Genomic DNA, 26,027 nt, shown 5'->3' with positions numbered 1-26,027 from the left:
TTTTCTATCATTATTCAGATATGATTTCAGCTTTCTGAAATCAACTTTTGATCTTACTAGGCATTTCCTGAGGTGTCCGCTCTTCATCCTGCCTGGCCAGGGCAAGTGAATAGCTATCACAATCAGGAATATCACCTTTCACTTACTTCGAAATTATCACGATCGGATTTCTACTGTGTTAAACTATTCTTATTTTATTAGCAAGACAACGTATTCCTTACACTATCAGATCAGAAATTTTCAATCTATGTTGGCATGTACACCTTTTATGACCTTTTGGACTTCGGTTTATGCCGAGAATCGGCTAAACCATAGCTCTGATACCATTAAATGTAACACCCCCAACCCGTATCCGACCCTGATACGAGTCCGAAGTGTCACATTGACTTTTCAAACCTTGACTCTTAAGAAAAATCCCGGGAAATTTAAAACTTTATTTAAAACAAAATACAGACTTTATCAGAGTGCTCGTACTTAATGACTTATTACATGCCAACACTTTATACATAACCAAAAACATACTTTATCAAATATTTCTGATCTGATCTTTTGGTAAGGAAAACTGACCTGTCTTGCTCCGCATCACTCCTTACTCTTCTCGAAACCTACGTGTGAAACAATCACACGCTAAGTCGAAGACTTAGTGAGGCATAACCACTTATAATGCACTTTAAAACATATATTGATACATGCATATTCTGTTCTATCATGTTATAGCAATTCCAGGCATTTTTCATATCGTATAGAATCATATCAGATTAATCGCAGTAAATTCATACATACACATAATTCATCATTCACATGTTATCATATAATCACATACTTTTTCAATCAAACACTATACACACAACATCATATAATTTCTATAGCATTTATCATACCACTAACTTATATTTGTTCATATCTCTGGATTAGCCCATGTATATATGTGAGAACTATCGATATGTGAGTCTATAGAGGTTGTGCACTATGCTGTCACCACAGCTCGTATAAATGCACCGAAGTGCCCCGTAGAATTGCACCGAAGTGCCCGTAGAATTGCACCGTAGTGCCCGTAGAATGATGTCCATAAGGACCACGTAGAATTCCTTAAGAATCATATACATATACTATGGATCAAGTATGTGTCTTTCAAGACTTCACACAGGTTCCAAAGGATATACATATGTCCTAAAGAACCGAATAAACCCTCGACTCTTGGCATGCCAACTATACCCCTAGCTCTCATGACACATAACATGGGCGTTATCATTTATTTCATTTCAAATATACACATAAACTTGTAATTCACTTTCACATATCACGTATCACATAGCTTCTTTTCATATGATCACATAGTCACGTAGTTCACTTACCCGTAGATCATTTCCATATAATTCACATGTCACATATGTCATGTTTTCATATAATTTTTATCATTTCTCACCCAATCACCTTTATTCATATAAACATACTTATCATATCTTGTTCACATAAGATCATATACTTCATATAATATATCGAAACACCTAGAACACTTTCACGTAGCTTATAGTCATAAGTTTTGTCTCGTATCATATACTTGTTTTCACATATATTTCCTATCAATTCTTATACCATCACATAATTCCTTTAACATACATAACATATCATGTAACATTATAATAGAAATACTTATAAGTCATATCACTTAAAGCACATATACTTATAGTCACATTGCTTATATCTTAATCGTATGCCTTCTCTTAAACATATATTCACATGTTCAGGTAATTCACCATTTCATCACATAATTGGGTATTCATATAACTCATTTCATTTCATTTCATATCTATCTATATATATATATATATCCTCAAGATTATCCTAATATAAATCATATAGCACTCTTATATTTCGTATTCATCTAGGGCAGACTTATAAACATATCTCACTTCTATTATTTCTATATATAATCTAATCTGTTACTTAATTCAATTTCTTATAGCTCTTATAATCTTCTCATATAACTTCACAAATTTCTATCATTCAACCCATGTGTTATAGCTTTATTTAAACCTATGAATCTTTCCCATCTAGCTTATCTTATACGTTCATCTTATCATTTATGTTCAAATCCCCTAGTTGGTGTACTATTTTCACTTCATCCTATAGATCAATATTATCCAGTTTATTTCACTTATCATATAAAAATATAATTATATTTTACTATGATCACATAGTTTATATCTCATACTTTGCTTTCTCATGTTCACCTATATCATGTCATATGGCTCATATCTTTCTCATGCAGTCACATAGTTCAGTTTCACATATGTATATATATACCTTATATAGCACATACTTCTCATAACATTACATTCAAAAGCATGTCAACACATATATTCATGCATACATACAATTCATGTCATTCATATACGTATAATCATATATTCATGCATTCTAACATAGGAAATAGACTTGTCGCAAGTCTTGTTTCCATTTAGCACCATAAACTAACTAATATGCACTCACCTGGCCTCACTAGCCAAATCCAATCTCTTATCTTTCCCTTGATCGATCTTACTTGCTAAACGTTCCGGAATTGCTTTATGCGTAGAATCTACATAAATGTACATTTCGAGACCATCATTAGATACCTACACCTTGTAATTGGATACTATCAATTTAAACGAACTTATTAAATCCATATCCCCAATTTTCCTTTAGGGGGAATCGGTTCCCCCCCCATGGGGGTATCGGTTCCCTATGACATACTGGAAATTCTTGTTCGTTTGAAGGGGTATCGGTTCCCCTTGAATGGGTACCGATTCCCCTTGCCCAGAAATCATATTTTCAACCCGAAAATTACTTCATTTCCTCTCAAACACTTCATATATCATCCCCTTTTCATCCTTAACTCTAGTACACATACTTAAACCAATCTATATTCATTTATTTCATCTTAAACCTCAAAATTCTATCTTCCATATAAGATTCAAAAATCATACCAAATTTCCAATGTGTTCTAATTCCAATTCTAACACTTCCTACCTCTTAATTTAATCCTTGACAAGTCAAATTCAACTTCACAATCTATTAACTCCTTCCATATCAAAAATTCACTTAAAAACTCATTTTTCTTAATTTCTCATAACTTGTTAATCTTTGAGGTTTAAGCCCCCTAAAGCTTTCCTTAATCTTTCTTAATATCCCAAGAATCAAAACAAGCTTTAAAACGAAAGAATTAACCAAATAAAGACTCACTTACCTTATACCAAGCTTCACGGTGGAGAGGAGGAAGAAGAAGACTGAAGAATGCTCTGGACTCTTCTTCATACGTGCTTATTACCCTTAAAAAAAATTATAAAAAATCTTTCTGGTCAAATGACCATAATACCCTTAATTTCCTTTAATAATTACCAAATAACCTTCAATATATATATTCAAATAATCATTGAATTCTTTCATTCTTCTACTTTAGTCACCAAATTCTGAAACTTTACAATTTGGTCACTAACCCGGTATTGCGGATGTTACAATAAGGCTGCAAACAAATTACAGGGCAAACAAATCTTCAACTTTACTGCCTTTGATACGCCATGCTTGTTTATTTTATTTTTTTGGCTTAATATTATGCGTTAAAAACGTTTTAGTATCTAAAGAAATTTTTTTACTAAAAATAGGTGTCTAATATTTTTTAATTATACTTTTAAGTGTCTAAACTTTATTTTTTAATAATAAAAATATTATTTTTAATTAAAAAGGAAAAAATTAATTTATTTACAAAAAAACCCATTTTTTTACTGAAATTATAAAAAAAACCCTAAAAACTAAAATCTATAATTTCAAAAAAAAATAGGGAATCACATGTTTAATTTAGTATAAAAATATTACATTTATTTAAAAAATAAATTTATTTTTTAAATTAGGGAATCACATTAATTGAAAAATAGTATAAAAATTACATTTATTTAAAAAAATACAGGGCATCTGATGCCTTCTTTCATTTCTATTTCGTTTTTCATATTTAATTTAGGGTTTTAAGCCGATTGATTATATTTCTTTTCCCTTTTTTTTCCCTACCGCTACCAGAACCCTTTCCCCCCTGAAAAACCGTAAGTGCTGTACTATTCTCTGATCGTGCTTAGGGTTTAGACGTAAAGCGTGATTGTTCAATTTCAATGTTCTATAAATCTTCTCTCTTTATCATACCCTCTTTGATATGGTCATTGATTTTTTATTTCCTTCTGTTTTCCCCTTTTCTTCCTGCAGGTATCTTGTTCTTCGTTAGGTTTCTGCTTCATTCAAAGAAAAAGGGAAAAAGATGGTATGTTAATCTATTTAGCTTACCTTGTTTGTCCCTTTGGTTGCTTATATCCTATGAAATTTGAGAAATCCAAAGCAAGAAAACAGAACTTGTCATATGCCATCAAAGGATTTTTGGGTTAATTTTTGTATTTTAACATGTTTTTGAATAATTCATCTTCTTTGCTGGCTAATCGGTTTTATCTATGTGTAAAACGTGGGCAGCTTCCACTTTCCCTACTAAAAACTGCACAGGGTCATCCCATGGTAAGATCATTCACACTTCCTTGTTTCCTGTTCTTTACCGTTTTGAAAATTGTGTCTGCTTAAGAAATTGATTGTTTTGAAACAATTGTGTGCTTGATTTGTCTTTGCTTTTTATATTGTTTGCTCATAGCTGGTGGAACTGAAAAATGGGGAGACGTATAACGGACATTTGGTCAATTGCGACACTTGGATGAACATCCATCTTCGTGAAGTTATCTGCACTTCAAAGGTACAAATATGGATTCATTCAATGTTTCTTGTTTGATTGATTTTATTTCTTCCTAGGAATGATAGTAAGGGTATTGTTGTTAATTATGGTCAGGGTTTGATTGTAAATATAATGTAGGATGGAGACAGGTTTTGGCGAATGCCCGAATGCTATATCCGTGGAAATACAATCAAGTATCTTCGAGTTCCTGATGAGGTACCTTTTTGAAGCATATGTTGTTCTTTCATTTGCTTAACTTTTACAGATAAGAGTAGTCATCGTCTTTGGTTTCATTCACTGTGTTGGATTTTATAAATGGTTGATTCTTAGTTGTTTTCATGAAAGGATAGAGTGGAAATTTTTCTTTTGTTGTTGTTGTTGGTGGTGAAATAGCTTTCTTTTATCCATGGCTTCTGTAAATTGTTGTTTTGTTTTGTTGTAGTTTTCTTCGTGTACCAATCGTTGTAACTTTACCATTTCGATTTCAGGTAATTGATAAAGTTCAGGAAGAATCAAAGAGTCGTGCAGGTATGATTTATTTCTCTTGCTAGCTATGAGATCGGATCTATCATTATCTTAGTATTTGATTTTAAGTAGAAACATTTGGGGTACAGATAGTACTTCTACATATGAAAACCAGAATCTTTAACATGGCCTTTTGACTTTGCCGACTTATCCAGATAGGAAGCCTCCTGGTGTGGGCCGTGGCAGAGGCAGAGGAGGTCGAGAAGATGGTCCTGGTGCAAGGCAATCGAAAGGACCTGGGCGTGGGCTAGATGACGGTGCTAAGAGTGCTGGTGGAGGCCGAGGCAGGAGTGGTCGAGGTAAATTTGCTGAAACACGGTTTTGTAGCTCGGATGATTGAATAATCTATTATGACTGGCTTAACATTTGATGAAGTCAGGCAAGGGCTGTAAACGAGTTGAGTTTAAGTATTGCTGAGCTCGATTCGACTCGGAAAGTGTAAAATTGAGCTCGACTCGACTCGAAAACTCACGAACTTAAAATTGTCAAGCTTGACTCTAACTTGAAATAAATAATTGAAGCTCGACTCGACTCGAAATCTCGCGAGCTTAAAATTTTCAAACTTGACTCAAAATCAAAAATTGAAGTTGGAGCTCAAAAAAATTTGAACTTGAAATATTTTCAAACTTAACTCGATTGAAGTTCAAACTCGAGCTTGAATCTGAGCCTTAAGTGCATGAAAACCTTATATTGTATTTTTCAAAAGACATGTAAATGTTAATATTATTGATAATTTAATTCAAAAAAATCTAAAAAATTAATATATTATTTTTCGAGTTGCTCGTGAGCTTTTCGTGTTGGGTATAAAGTAGCTTATTCCGACTCGTTAAGAATTCAAGTTGAGTTCGAGCTAGTTTAGTTCATTCAATTTGAAAATTGATCGAGCTTTGATCAAATCGATTTCGAATAACTTACGACCTGTTTTATCTCGTTTACAGTCATAATTCAGGCTGATGGGTTGCTTTTTTTCCCCTTACTGTGACAGGTAGTGGCCGAGGTCGAGGTTGATTCGATGCCTGCTTTAATTTGGGGGTAACATGCTGGACTCGAGTTGGCGGTTAATTTGATCAAAATGGTTTGCCTTAAGTGCCAAATATTATGTACATTGCGTATTTCGGTTAAGGAACTTTGTATGTATTTTGGTTTGTCTATTAACTTTATGCTCTTTCTCTGACAGAGGTAATAGCTTGTAAAGACAAATTGTTGTTAAATTTATGGATTGAAAAGATTTTCGAACACATTTTCTCATTAACTATTTGTTTAACATTACTTATAGCTTCATAAGTGTTTTTGACGCACGATAATATATACGAACATGAACTGAAATAGTTCGCAGGATGATATCCAAGTAGTTCATTTCTAATTTATCACCATCAATCTTCTGATTATGCAAATATTAGCTCAGTCAGTCATATAAACAGCAACACTTTGATCCCACCATCAAAGACACCACCAACAAAGAGAACTACAAGGTTTACCAGAATTTGACATTTATGTCCAACTAGCGTCCCATCACGTGCTTGCATTGGCTTCCTTCTTTTCCAAAGCTCCGACACCGTACTCCTCCGGCTTTGCATTTCCGTCAACCTTGTTTGTGATGTCAAATTAGAATATATGAATTTAAGATTTAAAATTGAGGGATTAGGTTTAAATTTTGAAGTTAAGCATTAAGATGAGCATGATTATATAAGCTATAATTTTATTGTCGATGGCTAATTTTTTTAGCAAATTGGGATTAGTTTGGGATGAGATTCCAGCTAATCTTTTATTCAATTCATAAATAGAATAATACAAATAGTCGGCATGCGACACAATGACAGAATTTCAAAGGCAAAGACACACTTACATTTCTCATGGCTTTATTATAGTAGTAATGCGATGCACATCACATTTGTATTATTTGATTTGGACAGCCAGAGTTTTTATTAGGAAGCAACGTGGCTTTCAATTCGCCTCTTTAAAGAGCCCCATAATATATGCATAGATAGTTATCGAGGAGGAAGAGGTATGCTCGTCCGGCTTCGTAATCATGCTTGATTATTTCATATTTGGGTTTTTTTGTGCCTCAAGCTCCGGTTCGATAGCACCCCAATCGACAGTACCATTGATATCGGTAAAGACCTGCATACACACACACATTTCAATGGTTTAATGTAGTGCATGAAACAAAATTACATTTTAAGAAAAGAATATGGCAATACCTGGCCAATATATTCAGCCGGGATGTTCCAGGCAAGAGCCTAATCTTCGGCATCGTCACCCACTAATCGGTATGCAAGAACAACGGCTGAAGGACTGAGCTTAAACTCAGCATCACCGAGATACGCAATTTCTTTCGGGATATCCGAAGGCTGAGGTCCGGACCAAACAACGCTGCTGTCGAGGGATAAAGTATAATCGGAACCGTTACTGAACTTCACCAACACATCTGTGACTTCAGCCATTGTTATGGTTTGGTTTTGGTTAATTGGTTGTGCTTTTTTTAATGTGAATCCATACCTATTTATATACTGCTTGCTTCCATGTTTATATATTAAAATAATAAATACAAACCATAACAACCATTCTTTTTCTTTTTTTAATTTCCCTTCCTAGGCTTCACACTAACTAATCTAGACCGGCCCAGGTCGCATACCTAGTTTTGGTGAGTGAATCTTCCAACGGAGATTTTCTACAAACACAATCTCAAATCTGAGACCTTATTTAAGCTATATGAATCTACTTACCACTTAAATCAATCCGTTGATGTAACAACTATTCTTTTGTTGTTATTTTAATTTGTTATTATCATGAATGTGGTAAATACGCAATTCGGGTCTAATCAACTACTAAGAACCTCTCACAACTTTTATTTTGTTGTTATTTGGATTTGGGAGTGTATACCACAATAAGAGTATCGGTGTTAATGGATATCCAATGAAAGAGTTTCGGATGATGCGTGAGCTTTGATAAAAAGACCCACTCTCATTGTTCTTATTCAGAGTCCGTTTGTTTTACTGAAAATGTTTTTTGGAAAAATATTTTCGTAAAATTAATTATATTTATTGAATAACATTTTATGAAAAACGTTTTACGATATTTGGAAGATATTGTTTAAACCATTTTTCCACTAGTTGATGAATTTTTTAAAAATTATTTATTACAAATATTAAATACAATAAATGATATTATTTATCATAAAACTTAATATTATTTTTTTAATATTAAATAATTTATTTATTAATAAAATATTGTTTTTTTATAATTTTATTAATAAAATATTAATATTAATATTATTTTATTTTATTGAAATAAAATATTATAAATTATATTAATTATTTATTAAAGTAATAGTGTTATATTATATTTTAAAAATATTAATTATTATATTTTAAATATTTTTATTAAAATATTATTATATTATAATATTAATATTAAATATATAAATAATATTATTCATTATTAATAATATAATAATATTATTTGTATGAAATTAATAAATAATATAACTTTTATTAATAATTTATTATATATTATAAAATAAAAATACAATATCTTATATTATTATAATATAAATGATTATTTTATTATAATATTAAAAATATAATATTATATTATTAAAAATATTAATAAATATTTTAATAATTAATATTTAGATTAAAATGTTATTAAAATATTTTATTAATTTTAAAATCATAAAATAAAATTATTTTGAGTATTTATTCTTTGAAGTGAAAAGTTCGAAAAATAACTTACGGAAAATTAGACTATAAGTCATTTTCCAGAAACACAAAGTAAATTATGTTGATCAGAAAAATGTTTTACGTTGACCAACCAGTTTTCCTCCAACCAAACACTGTAAAATAAAGAAAACATTTTCCGAAAAACGTTTTACGTGAAACAAACGGACCCTTAGTCACAGAAGCTTTATATGTGTTATTTAATCAAGCTTAGAAATGTGGCGACAGTCTAGTGTGATTACAAGATAATATTTGTTTTTTAATTTTTTTTAATTATTGATAAAGCACATGTACCCGTAGACGTATCTGCTTAAACCATGACTTTTAAGGAAAACAACACTCTCTTCAACCACTAAAATCATTTAATGGGTTCCGTTTATTGAAGATCCATAGAATCATACATTGTGAGGGCATCCTTTAGGTTGAATGTTCATCTTTTAATCGAATTCTGGTGCCTTATATATGACTTTTATACGAAGGTATGCAAACTGCAAAGTTGCTAATTTTGGGCTGGTTGAATCTTATGTTTTTGCCAGGCTCCTGATATAGGAGGATGCTATTCCACAGATGTTTCTGAATTCATACTACTTGGGAAACTCTTCAGATCAAGCTTGCTTCATGTCGGTTGTAAAAGATGGCAATTTTGTAGTTCATCATCTTTCTCTTCAGTTGCCTCTAATGAGGTCTCTCCTGAAGGTTTGTGGGAGGTAAAATTGACTGTTTCTGTCCTCCTATGAGTCCTGTCTATAAACAATATCAATTATTGTGTAAACAAGGTTGTCACTATGATGTCTTCAAACTTAATACTGATTGTTTTTATAATCGAATTAGGATCTGAAGCCTTCTATATCATACCTTTCACTTAATGAGCTGGAGTTGGTCCATAATGCCCTCAAGGTAAGGCCTTCAGTTTGCAAAAGTTTTTACCACGCACTTTCTGAAAACATCTCTTTGACGTTGTTAGAAGTTGGTTTTTGTTCTATACAGCTAGCTTTTGAGGCACATGATGGTCAAAAGAGACCGAGTGGAGAACCATTCATCATTCATCCAGTTGAAGTTGCACGTATTCTCGGAGAACTTGTGAGTTAATAGAAGTATGCTTCCATTGAAAGATGTATTCTGCGTAGGGCTCTGAAGTATAACTAACCTTAACTATTGTTCTAGGAATTGGATTGGGAGTCGATTGCAGCGGGATTGCTTCATGATACTGTGGAAGATACAAATGTTGTTAAATTCCAAAGAATAGAGGAGTTTGGCCTTACCGTACGTCGCATTGTAGGAGAGACCAGGGTACTTTGTTTAAATAAGCGTCATTATTGTTTAGCTTTATGCCATGTCAGACAACCCTAGATAGTTTTGGCTCAATTTGGCCTCTTTTTATCTTTTTCCTAACCAGGTATCAGAATTAGGAAAGTTGAAGTATAAGAATGAACATAATTCAGTACAAGATGTGAAAGCTGATGACCTTCGGCAGATGTTTCTGGCCATGACAGAGGAGGTGTTTTTTTTCTTTAAAAAAAATGGTTTGATGATGTTTTTATGGAACATTATGTGCTAACCAACTGTTTTCCTTTCTAGGTCCGTGTCATCATTGTCAAGTTAGCTGACCGATTGCATAATATGCGCTCTCTTTCACACATGCCTCCAGGGAAGAAGTTGTGAGGATGCCTTTGCAAAAAAATGGAAGTATTTGGTCCCCCAAGGTCAATGGGAAACATAACAAAGAAGTACAAGGTGACCACTAATGTTTAAAAGTGATCAAACATACCACCAAACTATTTAAATGGTTCAATCAAGCCATTGGTCGTTAATTTTTAACAGAGGCGATGACGTGACCGTTAATAAAATTGACATAATTATATATTTGATCCTTAATATTTACACATTGTATTAATTTAGTCAATATTTTATTTCAATTAATTAAATTTAGTCCTCCAATCCGGAGGTGCCACATGTCACTATATATTTGGAGGATGAATTTAATTAATTTTAATATGTTAATTAAAAATAAATTTTCCCACCAATCAGGTGGTGACACCTAAATGAAAAACATATTAGAATAGAAGTGCATTTGGGTGGTTTCAAACCAGGGACCTTGGGCAAGCTTTTGCAACTGGGATAAAGCCATATATTTGATAGTAAAGTGCATAATATTTTATATATTGTGTTTGAGATTATTTCACACAAACACATATATATTTATATATAATTAAAAAAATCTAATAACAAAATTATATTTCACATAGATATTAAATTATAGTCAATGTAAGACTTAAAAATAAAATAAACATGTGGGAGTTAAGTTAAAAATCTAAATATAATGTTTCTTTATTTTTTAAATTTTCAAAACAATTTTAATAAAAATATTGAAACATTTGTTTTAATTTTCAAAACAATTATAATAAAAATACTGAAACATTTTTTATATGTTTTCATATTTTCACTTATTTTTATTTTCTAATTTTACAACCAAGCACACATTTTCTTCAACGTTTTTTTATTTTTTAAGAAAATAAAAATGAAAAAAGTCGATATTCTTTAGAACCAAACGGACCCAATATTTTTTATTTATTTATTTCAAACGACAAGACAATTCTGATTATCAATTTTTTTTTTTCAATAAAGTATCAGTATACATTTAATACTTTTGAAAGGGGTAAGGCTATTTATTTCTAGTTCTAAAGGGTAAAAAATCATTACTAATATTTTAATTATAAAATCATTCTTAAAACGGTAAATTAATCTATGGATAAGTATGTGAATAGTAAAGGGTTCGACATATTAATTGCATGTAACTTCATCTCTCATATGTCGAAAAGAACAAAACGATAATATAAAATTGGATTCTAATCTTATGCCGACCTAAGCACGCTTTCTTAAAACCCAAGTTTGACCATGGATAGAGTAGAGTATTTTAATCATGCCAATAGATAATATTATAGTTTTATTATATATATATTTTTTTGCTGATTTCAAGTTTTAGAGTTTCGTTTTGATTAATTTGAATCGACTCGGGTTGCACATTTAGTTTTAATGGGTGAGTCTCTCAACAGAGATTTTCTGCGTACACAAAGACTCAAACCTAAGACATTACTTAAGTGATGTCAAATTATTTACCACTTAAACCAACCAATATTGATTTTTAATACATATTTAAAAGTAACATTAGTTTTATATTTTAATATTTGTAATCTATTCAAAATTTAATATAATCGGGAATAAAAGAAAACAATCGAACTAGATAAATTTAAATTCTATAAAAAAAAGTATCATATTAACTAAGGTTTTTTTTATTAAAAAAATTTAGGTCAAAGGTGGCTCTTCTTGTCTACAACTAGACATACATAAATACAATTGAGATTTACATAAAATTTACAGATTATTCATCAAGAATAACGGTGGTATGAATTTACACTGAATTAGATAAATTTAATATCATCTATAATATAAAAATTGATTGAAGAATGGATGGGTTGACGACAAAATCTATATTAAAGTCTTCGATCGACATTAATTAAGCTGATTTCGATATCAGAAACTATGTCCCTTTCTCTAATGAAGTTATTATAACTACAAATTTTTCATCATCTAGTCAATTTATAAACATAATGGCCCACATTCGGCGTGTCGTTCATCGGCTGTTGCCAGTTCTCGTCCACCTTTTGTAATGGAATTAATGAACAGTAATTTCCTTAAATTATTGTAAAAATGTAAATACTCGGATTTGTTTCGAATTAAATCGAAATTAGGGATCAGTACAAGTCCTGATTATATCTTTTATCGATTCAAATTCGACTCAAATATTATACACATTTATTTGTCATCTAACTTGATTTGAATTAAGGGAGGGTCCACTGATTAAATTTTAATAGAAAAATATGTGATTAATACAAACATAAGGTATAAACTTTACCTTAAAAAAAATTTGGTGTATGAAGAAATTTTCGCTAAAAATCGGTGTTTAATGTTTTTTCATTTACAATTTTAGATGCTCGTCGTTATATTTTATTATTTTTAAATTATTTTAATAATAAAAATATTATTTTTAATGAAAAAAACAATTTATTTATAAAAAACACAAACTTTTAATGGAATTATAAAAAACTTTAAAAAATTAAAATCTCTCATTTCAACCCCGTTACCAGCCATCGCTGGCCACCATCGTCATCGTCGAACGGTCACCCACCCGTCACCGTTCACCCATTGATCAATTGTCGCTCTTACCGTTACCCAAATCCCCTAAATCTCTAAAATCCCCAATATTCAAATCCCTAAACCTTTAAAATCTTAATCTCCATTGAGTAAAATTGCACGGTGTTTCGAATGGTGGTGGTGGTACAGCTTTATGGGAGTTGGAATCATTCAAAATCGACGAAAAACAACGATGATGACTTAAAATCCAACGAACATTTAAACGCTTCTTCACGACAAACAGTGGTAGCTTATGACGAAATGTCAAAGGGGATTTGATTGGGGTCAACGTTGGTATTAATGAAGGTGGCGATAACCGACACGGCTGGTCGACCGATGACCATAGAAGGGGAAAAGAGGAAGGGAGAAGGGGAGTTGAGCACGCAGGTTTTTGGGTTTTTTAATATTTTTTTTTATTTTTTAATAAAATTTTAAAATTATCAGGGCTCGATATGTGTCATTAAATGATTAAATTTAACTGCCACTAGAGTCCAGACACCTAAAAGTGCTTTGATAAAAATATTAGGCACTTAATTCTAACGAAAAAAATCTTTATACACTAAAATATTTTTCGAGACAAAATTTAAATACTTATTTTTATATTAAATTTATTTTTTATAAAATTAAATTGAATCAAAATCCATCAAATTTGAGTCTAGAATATATTTATAATAAGAGCCGTAATTTGTTTAGGTGGGGTAAAAGGGCGAGGAAAGTTCCATACCCCAACTTGTCTTGGCTGTTTTCTATTTGCCTCTCCCTACTTGTTTTTTTTTTTTTGGAAACCTGCATCTCCCTATTTAAACCCCCATCATGGTCTTTCTCTTCCTCATCCCTTAAACCCTTCTAAATTTCCTTTTTCTTATCATCTCCATTAAGCTTTTCCAATATCCAAATTACTTCCTCTGCTTTCAAAGAAAATGTGTGGTGGTGCTATCATCTCTGAATTCATCACTCGGAACGGCGGCGGCCACCGTGTCAATGCTTCCGATTTCTGGCCCAACTTTACTTTGGCTAACATCGATGGCTTTAGCTCTGATCAGAGTCAATCCTACAGTGATGACTCGGTCTGTCTCTTTAAAAGACCCCGGCCCCAATCCTCCTCGGGTACTAGTTGTTTCATTTTCAGAAGTTTATTCGGCCATCTTGTTTCTGATTTTTGTTTTATTGAACATTTTTACGAGCAGGTGGTGCACGAGTGGAGACGAAGGTGAAACGGCAGAGAAAGAACCTGTACCGAGGCATACGACAGCGTCCATGGGGCAAATGGGCGGCGGAGATTCGCGACCCCAGAAAAGGGGTTCGTGTTTGGCTCGGCACTTTCAACACCGCCGAGGAAGCAGCCCGCGCCTACGACAGAGAAGCTCGTAAAATCCGCGGCAAGAAAGCCAAAGTCAATTTCCCCAACGAAGACGACGCTTTCTCCACCCAATATAACAACTCAAACACTGCCTGGAATCCCGCCCAAAGCAATAATCTCGGCGACAATGGATTCTATTGTGACTGGAACGAACCTGGCGGGTTCTGTACTGACCCGATCGTCATACCTGAAGAGGAAAATTCAGGGTATAGCGATCAAAACACGATGAATCCACGTCACCTTCCGGTAAAGGCCGAACAAGAAGAGGCAGTGAATAAGGCCGTGTTCGGGGTTGAAGAAGACAGCCAAGTGCAGAAACTATCGGAGGAACTAATGGCGTACGAGAATTACATGAAATTGTATGAGATCCCATATCTGGGAGGAGAACCGTCGACCCAAAATGCCATGGCTCAGCCGGAGAGTGTTTTCGGTGACCTTTGGAGCTTTGTTGATGAAGATGATAGCAGTGCCGTCGCTTTTCCTCCGGCGTCGCTGACAATGTGACGGCACGGCTTTGGTTTTACTCTTTCTTTGTATGCTTTCCTTGTTTTCTTTACTGTCGCAACTTCTTTTTAATTGTTACATTCGTTTGATTTGTCTTTGAATTTGTGAAATGCAAAAAATATCGCAATTAATTTTAATTAATTACTTTTTTCACCTCATCGATATTGTTCCAAACTTTTTGGATGGTGTAAATTGTAAAAATCATCCCTAACTCAATTATGTTTGTGATATCAAAAATTATTTAAATATTCTTTTATGTAATTAATATTTATTTAATTAAATTATTATGTTTTATGCTATATTCATTTAAATCATATTAGTCAGATTTCAAGTAATTTACTGATTATAAATATATTGAATTAGTTCAAAATTAAAAGATATACTTATTTTAAGAATTCATTAAATATATTCAATAATGAAATAAAATATTGTTTATTTTGGAATATTCAAATTTAAACAACTATATAGAATGCGCATAAATGATTAATACTTAAAAAATATTACTTAAAAAATATTTTAAATAAATATTATTTTATAATCAATGTATACTATTTAAAAGAATTATATTTCTTAATCTTTGTTAAAAATTATTAACTTGGGATAAATATAAGATAATATTTATTTATAGATGATTCTTCACCATTTGATATTGAACACTTATATTCTTGATGTTCTTTGTATTCGAACTCGATATCTCAAAAAATAATAACTCATTTACCATCGAGATCACTTAATTCACGTTTATTTTTATAAAACTATATAAACGAAGAACTGGGAAGAATTTTACTTGTAAAGAACGCCGGTAATGGAGTGGGTCCCAAAGCGGGTGAGTTGGGCGGGAAGTTCTGCTGTGCGGGTCAAGATGTCGGTAAAGTGAGAGCTTTACAATCATTAAATATAATCTAAGTTGGGGAAGCTGCGGCGCCGCCGGTGGTTTTGCGGTTACGGTTTTGATCGTATGATCTCTGTCTTGTCCGAAGAATCTCATTTCTTGTCACAGAACCTTGGTAGGTGGAACTGACACGTCACCTCCAATGTTTGTTAGGTGAAACTGGCGCCCATAGATTTCGTGCTGTTATTTATGGAGTATTTGCCCGCTCTTACCTCCTTTGAAGCATTCAAGTACAATTCCCAATTTCCTTAAAAAAAAATGTACAATTCCCAACTCTTTTAACACTTTAATTTAATTAATTTCCTACTTTAACTAAATTTAATTAAAATATTTGTACTACCACCTAAATTCGTAACGAAAATTTGTACTGCTACCAGCGGTACGCAGGCATCAATAAGGTTAAAATAAAGAGAAAATCGCCTCAGTGACCAAAAAAAAGTTATAATATACGATTTTAACCAACTTTTTTTGGATTTGCCAAAATGACCAACAAAATCGCAACGCGAAATAAAAATCGCAACGCGATCCCCAGAATCGCAAATCAGTTTCCAGAATCGCAAATCAGTTTCCAAAATCGCAACGCGATTCTTGAAAATCGCGATGCGATAGTACAAATTCGCATTGCGATTTTCCAAAATCGCAACGCGAATATGAAAATCGCAACGCGAACACATAAATCGCAACGCGTATCCGTAAATCGCAACGTGTATCCGTAAATCGCAACGCGTATGGGTAAATCGCAATGCGTATCCGTATATCGCAACGCGTATCCGTAAATCGCAACGATAAATACATAAAATCGCAACGCGTATCCGTAAATCGCAACGCGATATTTAAAGCGCCATTATAATCGCTACGCGTATTTTATTTTCAAATTACAAAAAGAATATTAAGACAAAATCCCGTAATCGCAACTCATAACCTAAAACCTAAAATCACAACTCAGTCCCATCTCCATCTCTCACTCTCTACGGCGAAGAAATCCGTCCCCATCTCCGAAGATTTCCGTCCCCATCTCCGGCGAAATCCCTCACAACCATTCACGGTCAGAAATCCCTCACAATATTCAGAAATGGAAAATCAACCTCCGAGGGTTAGTTTTTTTAATTATTTTTATTTTGAAATGTTTGCATTATTGTAGGTTTTTCATATTGAAACTGATGATAAGTTTACTGGTCATTTCAATAATAGATTAACCATTTCACTTAGATTTCATTTCGCGTTACGATTCTGTCGTTGCGATTTTCATTTCGCGTTGCTATTCTCTCGTTGCGATTTTCAAGTTAGTATTTGTCTTTGTCTTTGTTCTGTCTTTTGGTTGAAGTAATGCAATCCATTCAAGTTTCAATTTGCAGAAGAGTCGCAACGAGATAAATGAAAATCGCAACGAGAGAATGACTGTCGCAACGAGAGAATCGCAACGCGAAATGAAAATCGCAACGAGAGAATCGCAACGCGAAACCAAAATCGCATTGCGATTTTCATTTCGCGTTGCGATTCTCTCGTTGCGATTTTCATTTCGCGTTGCGATTCTCTCGTTGCGATTGTCATCTCGCGTTGCGATTCTCTCGTTGCGATTTTCATTTCAACCAAAAGACAAAACAGTGTTGCAAATTTTAGTTTAAAGAATAAACTACTACTTTTTGTTTATTGTTTTTGGTATATCTTCACAGTGTAGTTTTTGGTATATCTAACTTGGTATGTTTATTGTTTTTGTAGAAATTTTTTTCGGCTCAATTGACCTTGAGAAATAAAGTCAGCCTGGCCACTACAATTGCAAAGAAGCTTTCACCTGCTCAAAGACAATTGTTTGAGGAAACCTGCTTCGGGCCATGGCTGAGAGTACAGCATCCGGGTGGAGATGCTAATTTGACCCATTTGTGGCTTCAGACCATGACATCAAATCTACCCGACAGTATACAACGTGGTGAGGAGAGATATGGTTTCATTTTCCACCAGCGTATACTTGCTTTGGGCGGAAGGAGTTCTGCTTAATCACTGGTCTACGATTCGGACACGATGATGTAGGCCGGTACACTCGTCATATCGCCCGCCCATCATGGTTATCCCGGGTTTTTCCGGATGAGTCAATGGAGAAGCCGAACCTACATGTCGACGACCTGAAGAAATTATTTAATAAGAAAGCTGGTTTCACTCGGATGGAAGACGTCGATGTTGTCCGAGTATGCCTTCTACTACTTGTGTATGCCGGCTTTTTAGGCAGAGAGGCCAGACAACCTATTCATCGGGAGCTAATAATATTGGTAGAGGACCTGAATGCATGGAATCTGTTTCCGTGGGGTTCGTATATATGGAAAGCTACCTGGACTAAGTTGTCGTCTGCCTTTGATGACCGCAAAAGTTTGCGGGGCGATGGTCCAAATACACTTTGTCAGGCTTTGTTTGGGCCTTTAAGGTAAGAATTTCTATATAATGTTTCTAAAATTATAATTAATTATTTAACAATTACTAATTTTGTTATTATATTGTTTGTAGATTTGGATATTCGAGGCTTTCCCCAGCATGCGTACATATGCAATAAAAACGTCAAATGATATTCCCAGGGCTATTTCCTGGAAGAGGAAAACTCTGTTGGATTGGGAAGACTTAATACCATATGCCACAATAATAATGTAAGTTAACACAAATACTTTCATATAATATATAAACAAGTTATTAATAGTAGACGTTTAACTTTGTTTGAGTTTTTATATTTTAGGAGGCCAACATTCCATTACAAAGACTGTCACCCACGGAGGAAGAGCTTGCCACTGATTGGTGGCAAGCTAGTCAGAGTTTTTTTGATGGCACGGATGATGAGCAGCATCCACTTCCTCCAATTCGAGAGCCATCACCTCACCTAGAGCCATCACCCGATCGTGACGACTATACACCTCTAGAACGAGAGCCATCACCTATCCCGTCACATCATCGAGCCTCTTCTCCACCATCACTCATGATAGGCGACCGGCAAAGATGCCACGACTCCTATCTCCCTGTTCTCCACCTCCACCTCAACGGGATGAGTCAAGGGAGTTACGTGATGAGGTCAATGCCTTGCGTGAGGAGATCGGTACTCTACGCGATAACGATGGTGCATGGCGTGTGGAGGTGTCAACTTTACGTGGTGAGGTTGCCGCTCTACGTGAGATGATAGTATCGTTGCAGAATGAGGTTCATACTCTACGCAACGAGGTAAGTTTAAGATTTTCCATATTTAACTTAATGATAAATTTACTCGTAATTTCACTTAGATTAGCCATTTCACTTAGATTGCTTAGTAAATTTATTCGGTTGCTGCCAATTCTGCTAAACTGTGTATTCTTTAACACTGTGAAATAGTATTTGTCTTTGTTTTGTCTTTTGGTTGAAAGTAAATTTGTTCGGTTGCTGCCAATTCTGCTAAACTGTGTATTCTTTAACACTGTGAAATATTTGTCTTTGTTTTGTCTTTTGGTTGAAAGTAAATTTGTTCGGTTGCTGCCAATTCTGCTAAACTGTGTATTCTTTAACACTGTGAAATAGTATTTGTCTTTGTTTTGTCTTTTGGTTGAAAGTAAATTTGTTCGGTTGCTGCCAATTCTGCTAAACTGTGTATTCTTTAACACTGTGAAATAGTATTTGTCTTTGTTTTGTCTTTTGGTTGAAAGTAAATTTATCCATTCAAGTTTCAATTGGCAGAAGAATTTATAGTTTACTTTCGCAACACGAAACTTAAAATCGCAACGCGAAACCAAAATCGCAACGCGAAATGAAAATCGCAACGACAGAATCGCAACGCGAAACCAAAATCGCAACGACAAGATCGCAACGCGAAACCAAAATCGCATTGCGATTTTCATTTCGCGTTGCGATTCTTTCGTTGCGATTTTCATTTCGCGTTGCGATTCTGTCGTTGCGATTTTCATTTCGCGTTGCGATTTTGGTTTCGCGTTGCGATTTTAAGTTTCGTGTTGCGAAAGTAAACTATTTCTTCTTCTGCAAATTGAACTTGAATGGATTGCATTACTTCAACCAATAGACAAATCAAAGACAAATACTAACTTCAGGGTATTAGTTTGAAACATATTTTTCTTTGTTATCTGATGCATTTTGTGAACTATGATAGAATAATGACTTGGGTGAATACAATGCAAGTTTGAAACATATTTGTCTTTGTTTTCACTGTTTAAATATTATGTCTGTTTATTTACTGATTTTTGTATTTAATTATTTAGCGGCCCGATAGAGTGGATGCTTTACGTCGGGTTATGCTTGCACGACGGAGTTCACGCATCAGACAGCGTGCACGTGCTATTAAGTCTCCGTACACCCCAATAGTGCGAAGACACCGCAAGAAGAAGCCCGACTCGCCTGTCATCCCTCAAGAGTCCACTCCTATCGTTGAAGAGGCCCCCATATCATTCCTCGAGAGTCCCCTCCCACCGTTCAAGAGGCAACTGTCATCGTTGAAGAGGTCCCTCCCACCATTCCAGAGCCCGATTCACATGGGTAATATATCGAAGTATTGAGAAACCCCCACCGGTTCCGGACATGATGGATGAGAGTTGGCTCTCGTATGAGTTACCGGCCAGTACCATACCGGTATCTGAAGAGGAGAGGGAACAACTACCGGACACAATTTTGGATAACACCCTTTGGGCTAAGACCGCAGTTGATTTTTATCTACATGAGCGGAGCAAGGGGTGTTTCACTGACATATGCAAGCTCACCGATGATATCTTTTTGTTGCTTGAACGGCCTTGGTGGGGCGTATTATTAGGGGTCGAAGACAATGGCTATTTCGATGGGGGGGTAAGTCTTATATTTTTCTTATATTTCAATTTGATTAATTTTTTTTTAAATTTATGTAAGTCACTAATATGTCTTTTTTTGTAAAACAGCATATCGATGCGTGGGTGACACGTCTTCTAATAATAAGAAAACTTAAGAAAAATAAAAATTTACGATATACAATAATGCCGACGTCTTTTCACGCCGTTCACTTGAAGAATGCACGAGATGAATCATTTGATTTGGGCAATGGACAAGCTAAACTTTATCCTGCATGGTGGGAGGTCGATAAGGTTAGTATTTATTTTAGATTGAGTTTAAAGGTTTTATGAAATAAGTGCGCAAATGAATGAATTATTACTTATGATTGCAGGTGTTTATCCCTGTTTTGGAACGTAAACATTGGATTCTCGTCGAGCTTCAGCTCCCATCCCTTAAGACAATAGTGTATGACAGCATGATAAATTACATATCATTGGCTGATTTAAGAGATGTTATTAAGGGATGGAGCTCTCATTTGGCTAAATTCTTGGATGCGATCAATTATTGGACTCGTTCTGGAAACAAGAAGCCAAAGAAGCTCAATATTACAGTTATTAGAGACGAGACCGCGCCACACAAACGAGCGGAGCCAGAGGAGATTGTGGTCCTCTCGTATGCTTGGCGTTGGAGCGTTTGACGACGGGAAGCATCAAGTATCTACCTCCCACCGATAGAGATAAAGCTGCAGTAGGCTTGTGGTTTCGGCATTATATGGCTAAATCGATATATACGAGACGCTGCCTACCTGCATCCGCGTTATAAAAATGTCCATAAACAATTGGTAAGTTTATATACTTATAAATGAAAATGTTTGGTTAAGTAATTAGAATTCAATAATTTGCGTAGAAAGTGTTGTTTGAACAAATGTTTGGTTTCTGCAGGTTAATCTCAGAAGTGAACTGCGTGAAAATGATGTCGAGCTGCAAAAGTTGATTCAATAGTTTAATTGATTGTTTTTTGATTGTTAATTGATTTGTAAAGTTGATTCAATTTTTGATTGTTTAATTGATTTGTAAAAGATGATTTGTAAAAGTTGATTTGTGTAATTGATGCGAACATAATTCTTATTTGTGCTTGTTTAATTGATTGAAATGTAATGGTTGATTTTGTTGATTTCAATCTGCATTATGTTGAAGGCAAAAAATGACTATCGCAATGCGAAATGAAAATCGCAATGCGAAATGAAAATCGCAACGAGAGAATCGCAATGCGAAATGAAAATCGCAATGCGGAAATGAAAATCGCAATGCGTTTATAATTTCGCATTGCGATTTTCATTTCGCATTGCGATTCTCGCGTTGCGATTTTCATTTCGCATTGCGATTTTCATTTCGCATTGCGATTCTCTCGTTGCGATTTTCATTTCGCATTGCGATTTTCATTTCGCATTGCGATTTTCATTTCGTATTGCGATTTTAATTTCGCATTGCGATTTTCATTTCGCATTGCGATTCTCGCGTTGCGATTTTCATTTCGCATTGCGATTTTTTCATTTCGCATTGCGATTCTCTCGTTGCGATTTTCATTTCGCATTGCGATTTTCATTTCGCATTGCGATTCTCTCGTTGCGATTTTCATTTCCGCATTGCGATTTTCATGTTGGGATTTTCATTTCGCGTTGCGATTGTATTTTCCGTGTTGCGATAGTCAAATGCATGCCTAATAGTGATAACAACTGAATAACAAGAGTTGGTTAAGTCAAAATGGTTGGCCTGAGTCATTAATTCAACTGAAAATGTTAAAAGTTCACACATAAAATCCACATAATACAACGTTTGCATATGAGCTTTTGATGGCAACGTTTACATAATACACATAAAATGTTAAATGTTAAAACGTTTACATAATACAACTGAATAACAACGTTTACATAATACAAAGTTCACACCATATGAGCTTTGGATTTTGATGAGGATCCATATTTTGGTAGAGGAAAAGATGATTTTGATGGCACTGGTGATCCACATGTCAACCTTGTATGACCACTTTCCTTGCACCGACTACATGTCGATCTCTTCTTCTCTTCACCCTTAGACGGTATACGATCGTGACTTTTTGGTCGGCCAGGTAGCCTTCTGTCCATGGCTGGTGGCAAAACTGTTTGTAAGTCATCTGGTATGTCCACTCAGAAGGATGTGGAATAGGGTAGACAATCTCGGCATAAGTCTGTCGATAAACTTCTGTAGTGTAGCAATCCATAGCGTATGCGCTTGAATCATCTTGGTTTAAATGAAGAGCAACTTTTATAACATGGCCACACGGATAACCAGATGTTTGCCATTTCATACAACTACACGTCTTTGCATTTAGATCGACTAGCCCATTTAAGTTATTATCCAGTACTTGAAACAAAGTGTTTGAACATGGTTCAACTCTCCATGACGTTGACTTCACAACACGTTTCGTTATCTTTTTTCAGTCCATGGTGTAACACGATGTTCCAATGTTCCTGTAAATTTAAATAAACAATACTTAGTAAAATATATAAATATGATAAGTTACGAATTCAAAGAATAATACCTGCATGGTTTCTTTTCTTGTAGTACCACTGTTGAATAGAGGCTCGAAAAAAACTCCATTAACATAGTAATGGGTAATTTCCGGGAATGACGACTTAGAGCGTTGATTGATTCTGCACTATTAGACGTCATGAAACCATATCTTGCTCCAAGTTGATGTACTCTTGACCATCTTTCAAACCCGACATCTTCTAGTGTTTGAGCACACTGAGGCAAAACACGTCTTAAACAATTATATGCTTATTGAAATCCACTTCCCGATAAGCTTTTACAGCCTTCCAGTATGTCCATTTGTGCTTTTTTATACCAGCAGACCTTGATTTTAGATTTCTATACAAATGAACACCACAAAGTCCATGAAAAGCATCTGGGAAACACCTTCTAACAGCGTTGTCAATTGAGTTTGCCCTATCGGATATGATTGTCAGATTGCTAATAGGACCTATGCAATCCCTAAGATGCCCCATAAACCATGTCCATGAATCAGAGGTTTCAGATTTGCCAACCCCGTAAGCTATTGGCAATATCCCATTGTTAGCATCCATGGCTACTGCTAATAAGTTTACTCCAAGGTATCGACCTTTCAAATGTGCTCCGTCAACTATAATAACTGGGCGCATGCAAGTAATAAACGAACGAATCTACAAAATAATATACACAAGAAATATAATCATTTAAATGTGAAATGCATGTAACTAACAAAATGAGTCAACAAAATTATATTGATTTACTAACCGTAGCACCAATGGCGATAAACAGCAACTCAAAGCGTCCATCTCTATCTGTTTTGATATGAGTTACCGACCCAGGATTTTTCAGCTTTAAATTGTGACAATAAGCCGGCAGTTGGGCAAACGATGCTTCTGGCGACCCCCTCAACAATTCCAAGGCATAACATTTGGCTCTCCAAGCTTGAGAATATGATATACTAATCTTGAACCGAGCATTCATGTCAGTCATAATTTCATGTCCCCGATATACCCTGCCATTCAAAAACATTAACTCAGCCAGAAAACCACCCAACACCTTTTGTTTGCCTGTCTATGGTGAGGAAAACTTGGGTTCTTGAACATGTATGTTTATCAATAAAAGTCCTAACTTGAAACATTTTGCAATCTTTTATTCTCTTTGCAATCATACGCCACGTACAGTTTTGTCAATCATACACCTTGTTTCGAAACGATCTTTGCTTGATTTGTTAACTTTTAGTTGATAGCCATCTTCCACACATTTCGTATATAAAGCTATCTTCAAGTCTTCCTTTGTATCAAAACAATCATCTTTCTTGATACGAATAACTTTGTGTAACAATCAACTGCTTTCTTTATCAACTCTTCTTCCGGTATCTGAAGTAATTCTGGCATATTCCAGTTATACGCCCGTGGCATTTCTTTTCTTCGGGGACTTTTTCTTCTTCTTTTTCTTCTTCAGGATTATATGAATTACAGAATGGATGTTCAACATGTTCATTCACAGTCGTAACTTCCTCCTCATTATCATCAACATTACATTCTTCGGCAACGGCTGTTTCATCATCAAAATTCGGGTATTGACCAATATCAATATCATTACACGCATGGTCTGTTTCTTCTTCTGAAACATCATCAAAATCCGTGTATTGACCAATATCAAAGTCCGGATATTGACCAAGACCAAATTTCGAATACTGACTAGTACTCACAATTTTTTCTGTTGGCTCATCATCGTCTAACTGGTCAATACGAAAACCGGAATTTGGTGCTGAAAGTTGATTGGGATTTGGATTAGAGAAAGGTTGTGGGTTTTGAGAAAAACTTAGTTGATTACTACCCGCTACTGACCCAACATACTACTTCTAGGTTCAACAACATACAATGTAACATCATCTTGTGAAACACTAATGTAAGCAATGAATCGTTCAACATCTTCATTGTCGGTTAACAAATAAACTTTACCATTTCTCTGATAAGATAGCCTAAATCCACTTAGGGGCTCTAAATTCAATTTATTTGAACACGTAGCATTAGAGTTTCATAAGTTAACTTTTGTAAAGACAATTTTAGTTGAAGATTTATGGGTAAAGGCATATATTGTAAAACACCATTAACATTATCCCATGACCCTCCAAAACACAAATCTATCCAAACATGATCAACATTAGATGATTTCATGGTTGTAACTAAACAAACGAGATGCGAAACTAAGACCTGTTGCCGGATGGGGAAGGATGTCGTTGGATATAGGAACGGATGTCGCCGGAGAGAGTGATAGATGGAGATGGAATGAGTTGCGATTTAGGGATTTAGTTTATGATTTCAGTGTATATACCCAAAATTTCAGTGTTGTGATTTACAGATTCTCGTTGCGATTTTCGGATTATCGTTGCGATTTACAGATTCTCGTTGCGATTTACGGATTATCGTTGCGATTTACGGATACGCGTTGCGATTTACGGATTATCGTTGCGATTTACGGATACGCGTTGCGATTTACGGATACGCATTGCGATTTACGGATACGCGTTGCGATTTACGGATACACGTTGCGGTTTACGGATACGCGTTGCGATTTACGGATACGCGTTGCGATATACGGATACGCATTGCGATTTACCCATACGCGTTGCGATTTACGGATACACGTTGCGATTTACGGATACGCGTTGCGATTTATGTGTTCGCGTTGCGATTTTCATATTCGCGTTGCGATTATGGAAAATCGCAATGCGAATTTGTACTATCGCATCGCGATTTTCAAGAATCGCGTTGCGATTCTGGAAACT

General features: G+C 34.7%; 2 protein-coding genes and 2 long non-coding RNA genes across 4 annotated transcripts; 3 read left to right on the top strand and 1 right to left on the bottom strand.

The window, feature by feature from the left end:
• The first annotated feature begins 3,989 nt into the window (after positions 1 to 3,989).
• Positions 3,990 to 6,514, top strand: LOC120186080 (probable U6 snRNA-associated Sm-like protein LSm4). Its single transcript, XM_039190120.1, has 8 exons — positions 3,990 to 4,076; positions 4,234 to 4,288; positions 4,492 to 4,533; positions 4,664 to 4,762; positions 4,880 to 4,957; positions 5,230 to 5,269; positions 5,422 to 5,565; positions 6,252 to 6,514. The coding sequence occupies exons 2-8, from the start codon at positions 4,286 to 4,288 to the stop codon at positions 6,272 to 6,274; spliced, it is 429 nt and encodes a 142-aa protein (XP_039046051.1). The 5' UTR covers positions 3,990 to 4,076; positions 4,234 to 4,285; the 3' UTR covers positions 6,275 to 6,514.
• On the bottom strand, positions 4,662 to 24,684 carry LOC120186082. Its single transcript, XR_005522177.1, has 3 exons — positions 24,672 to 24,684; positions 23,869 to 23,876; positions 4,662 to 4,789 (listed from the first exon to the last, which is right to left on the bottom strand). It is a non-coding gene; the product is annotated as an uncharacterized LOC120186082 (long non-coding RNA).
• On the top strand, positions 9,521 to 10,241 carry LOC120186081. Its single transcript, XR_005522176.1, has 4 exons — positions 9,521 to 9,692; positions 9,817 to 9,882; positions 9,973 to 10,065; positions 10,150 to 10,241. It is a non-coding gene; the product is annotated as an uncharacterized LOC120186081 (long non-coding RNA).
• Positions 14,029 to 15,198, top strand: LOC120186078 (ethylene-responsive transcription factor ERF073-like). The gene is made up of 2 exons (XM_039190119.1): positions 14,029 to 14,283; positions 14,364 to 15,198. Exons 1-2 carry the CDS (start codon positions 14,097 to 14,099, stop codon positions 15,038 to 15,040), a joined length of 864 nt encoding a protein of 287 aa, XP_039046050.1. The 5' UTR covers positions 14,029 to 14,096; the 3' UTR covers positions 15,041 to 15,198.
• Positions 24,685 to 26,027: the final 1,343 nt, after the last annotated feature.

This window comes from Hibiscus syriacus, unplaced genomic scaffold, assembly GCF_006381635.1.
Source record: "Hibiscus syriacus cultivar Baekdansim isolate YM2019G1 unplaced genomic scaffold, ASM638163v2 tig00113272_pilon, whole genome shotgun sequence".
In the NCBI taxonomy this organism is placed as follows: Eukaryota; Viridiplantae; Streptophyta; class Magnoliopsida; order Malvales; family Malvaceae; genus Hibiscus; species Hibiscus syriacus.
The sequence above is the reverse complement of the archived record's forward strand: the minus strand, read 5'-3'. Positions and strand labels throughout refer to the sequence as shown.

Excerpts from the sequence above, each read along its gene's own strand:
- LOC120186078 (XM_039190119.1), top strand. The coding sequence starts at position 14,097 with ATGTGTGGTGGTGCTATCATCTCTGAATTCATCACTCGGAACGGCGGC. Across the intron at positions 14,284-14,363 it reads CCGGCCCCAATCCTCCTCGG|GTGGTGCACGAGTGGAGACG; the intron begins GTACTAGTTGTT and ends TTTTACGAGCAG.
- LOC120186080 (XM_039190120.1), top strand. Across the intron at positions 5,270-5,421 it reads AGAATCAAAGAGTCGTGCAG|ATAGGAAGCCTCCTGGTGTG; the intron begins GTATGATTTATT and ends CGACTTATCCAG. Across the intron at positions 5,566-6,251 it reads CCGAGGCAGGAGTGGTCGAG|GTAGTGGCCGAGGTCGAGGT; the intron begins GTAAATTTGCTG and ends TTACTGTGACAG.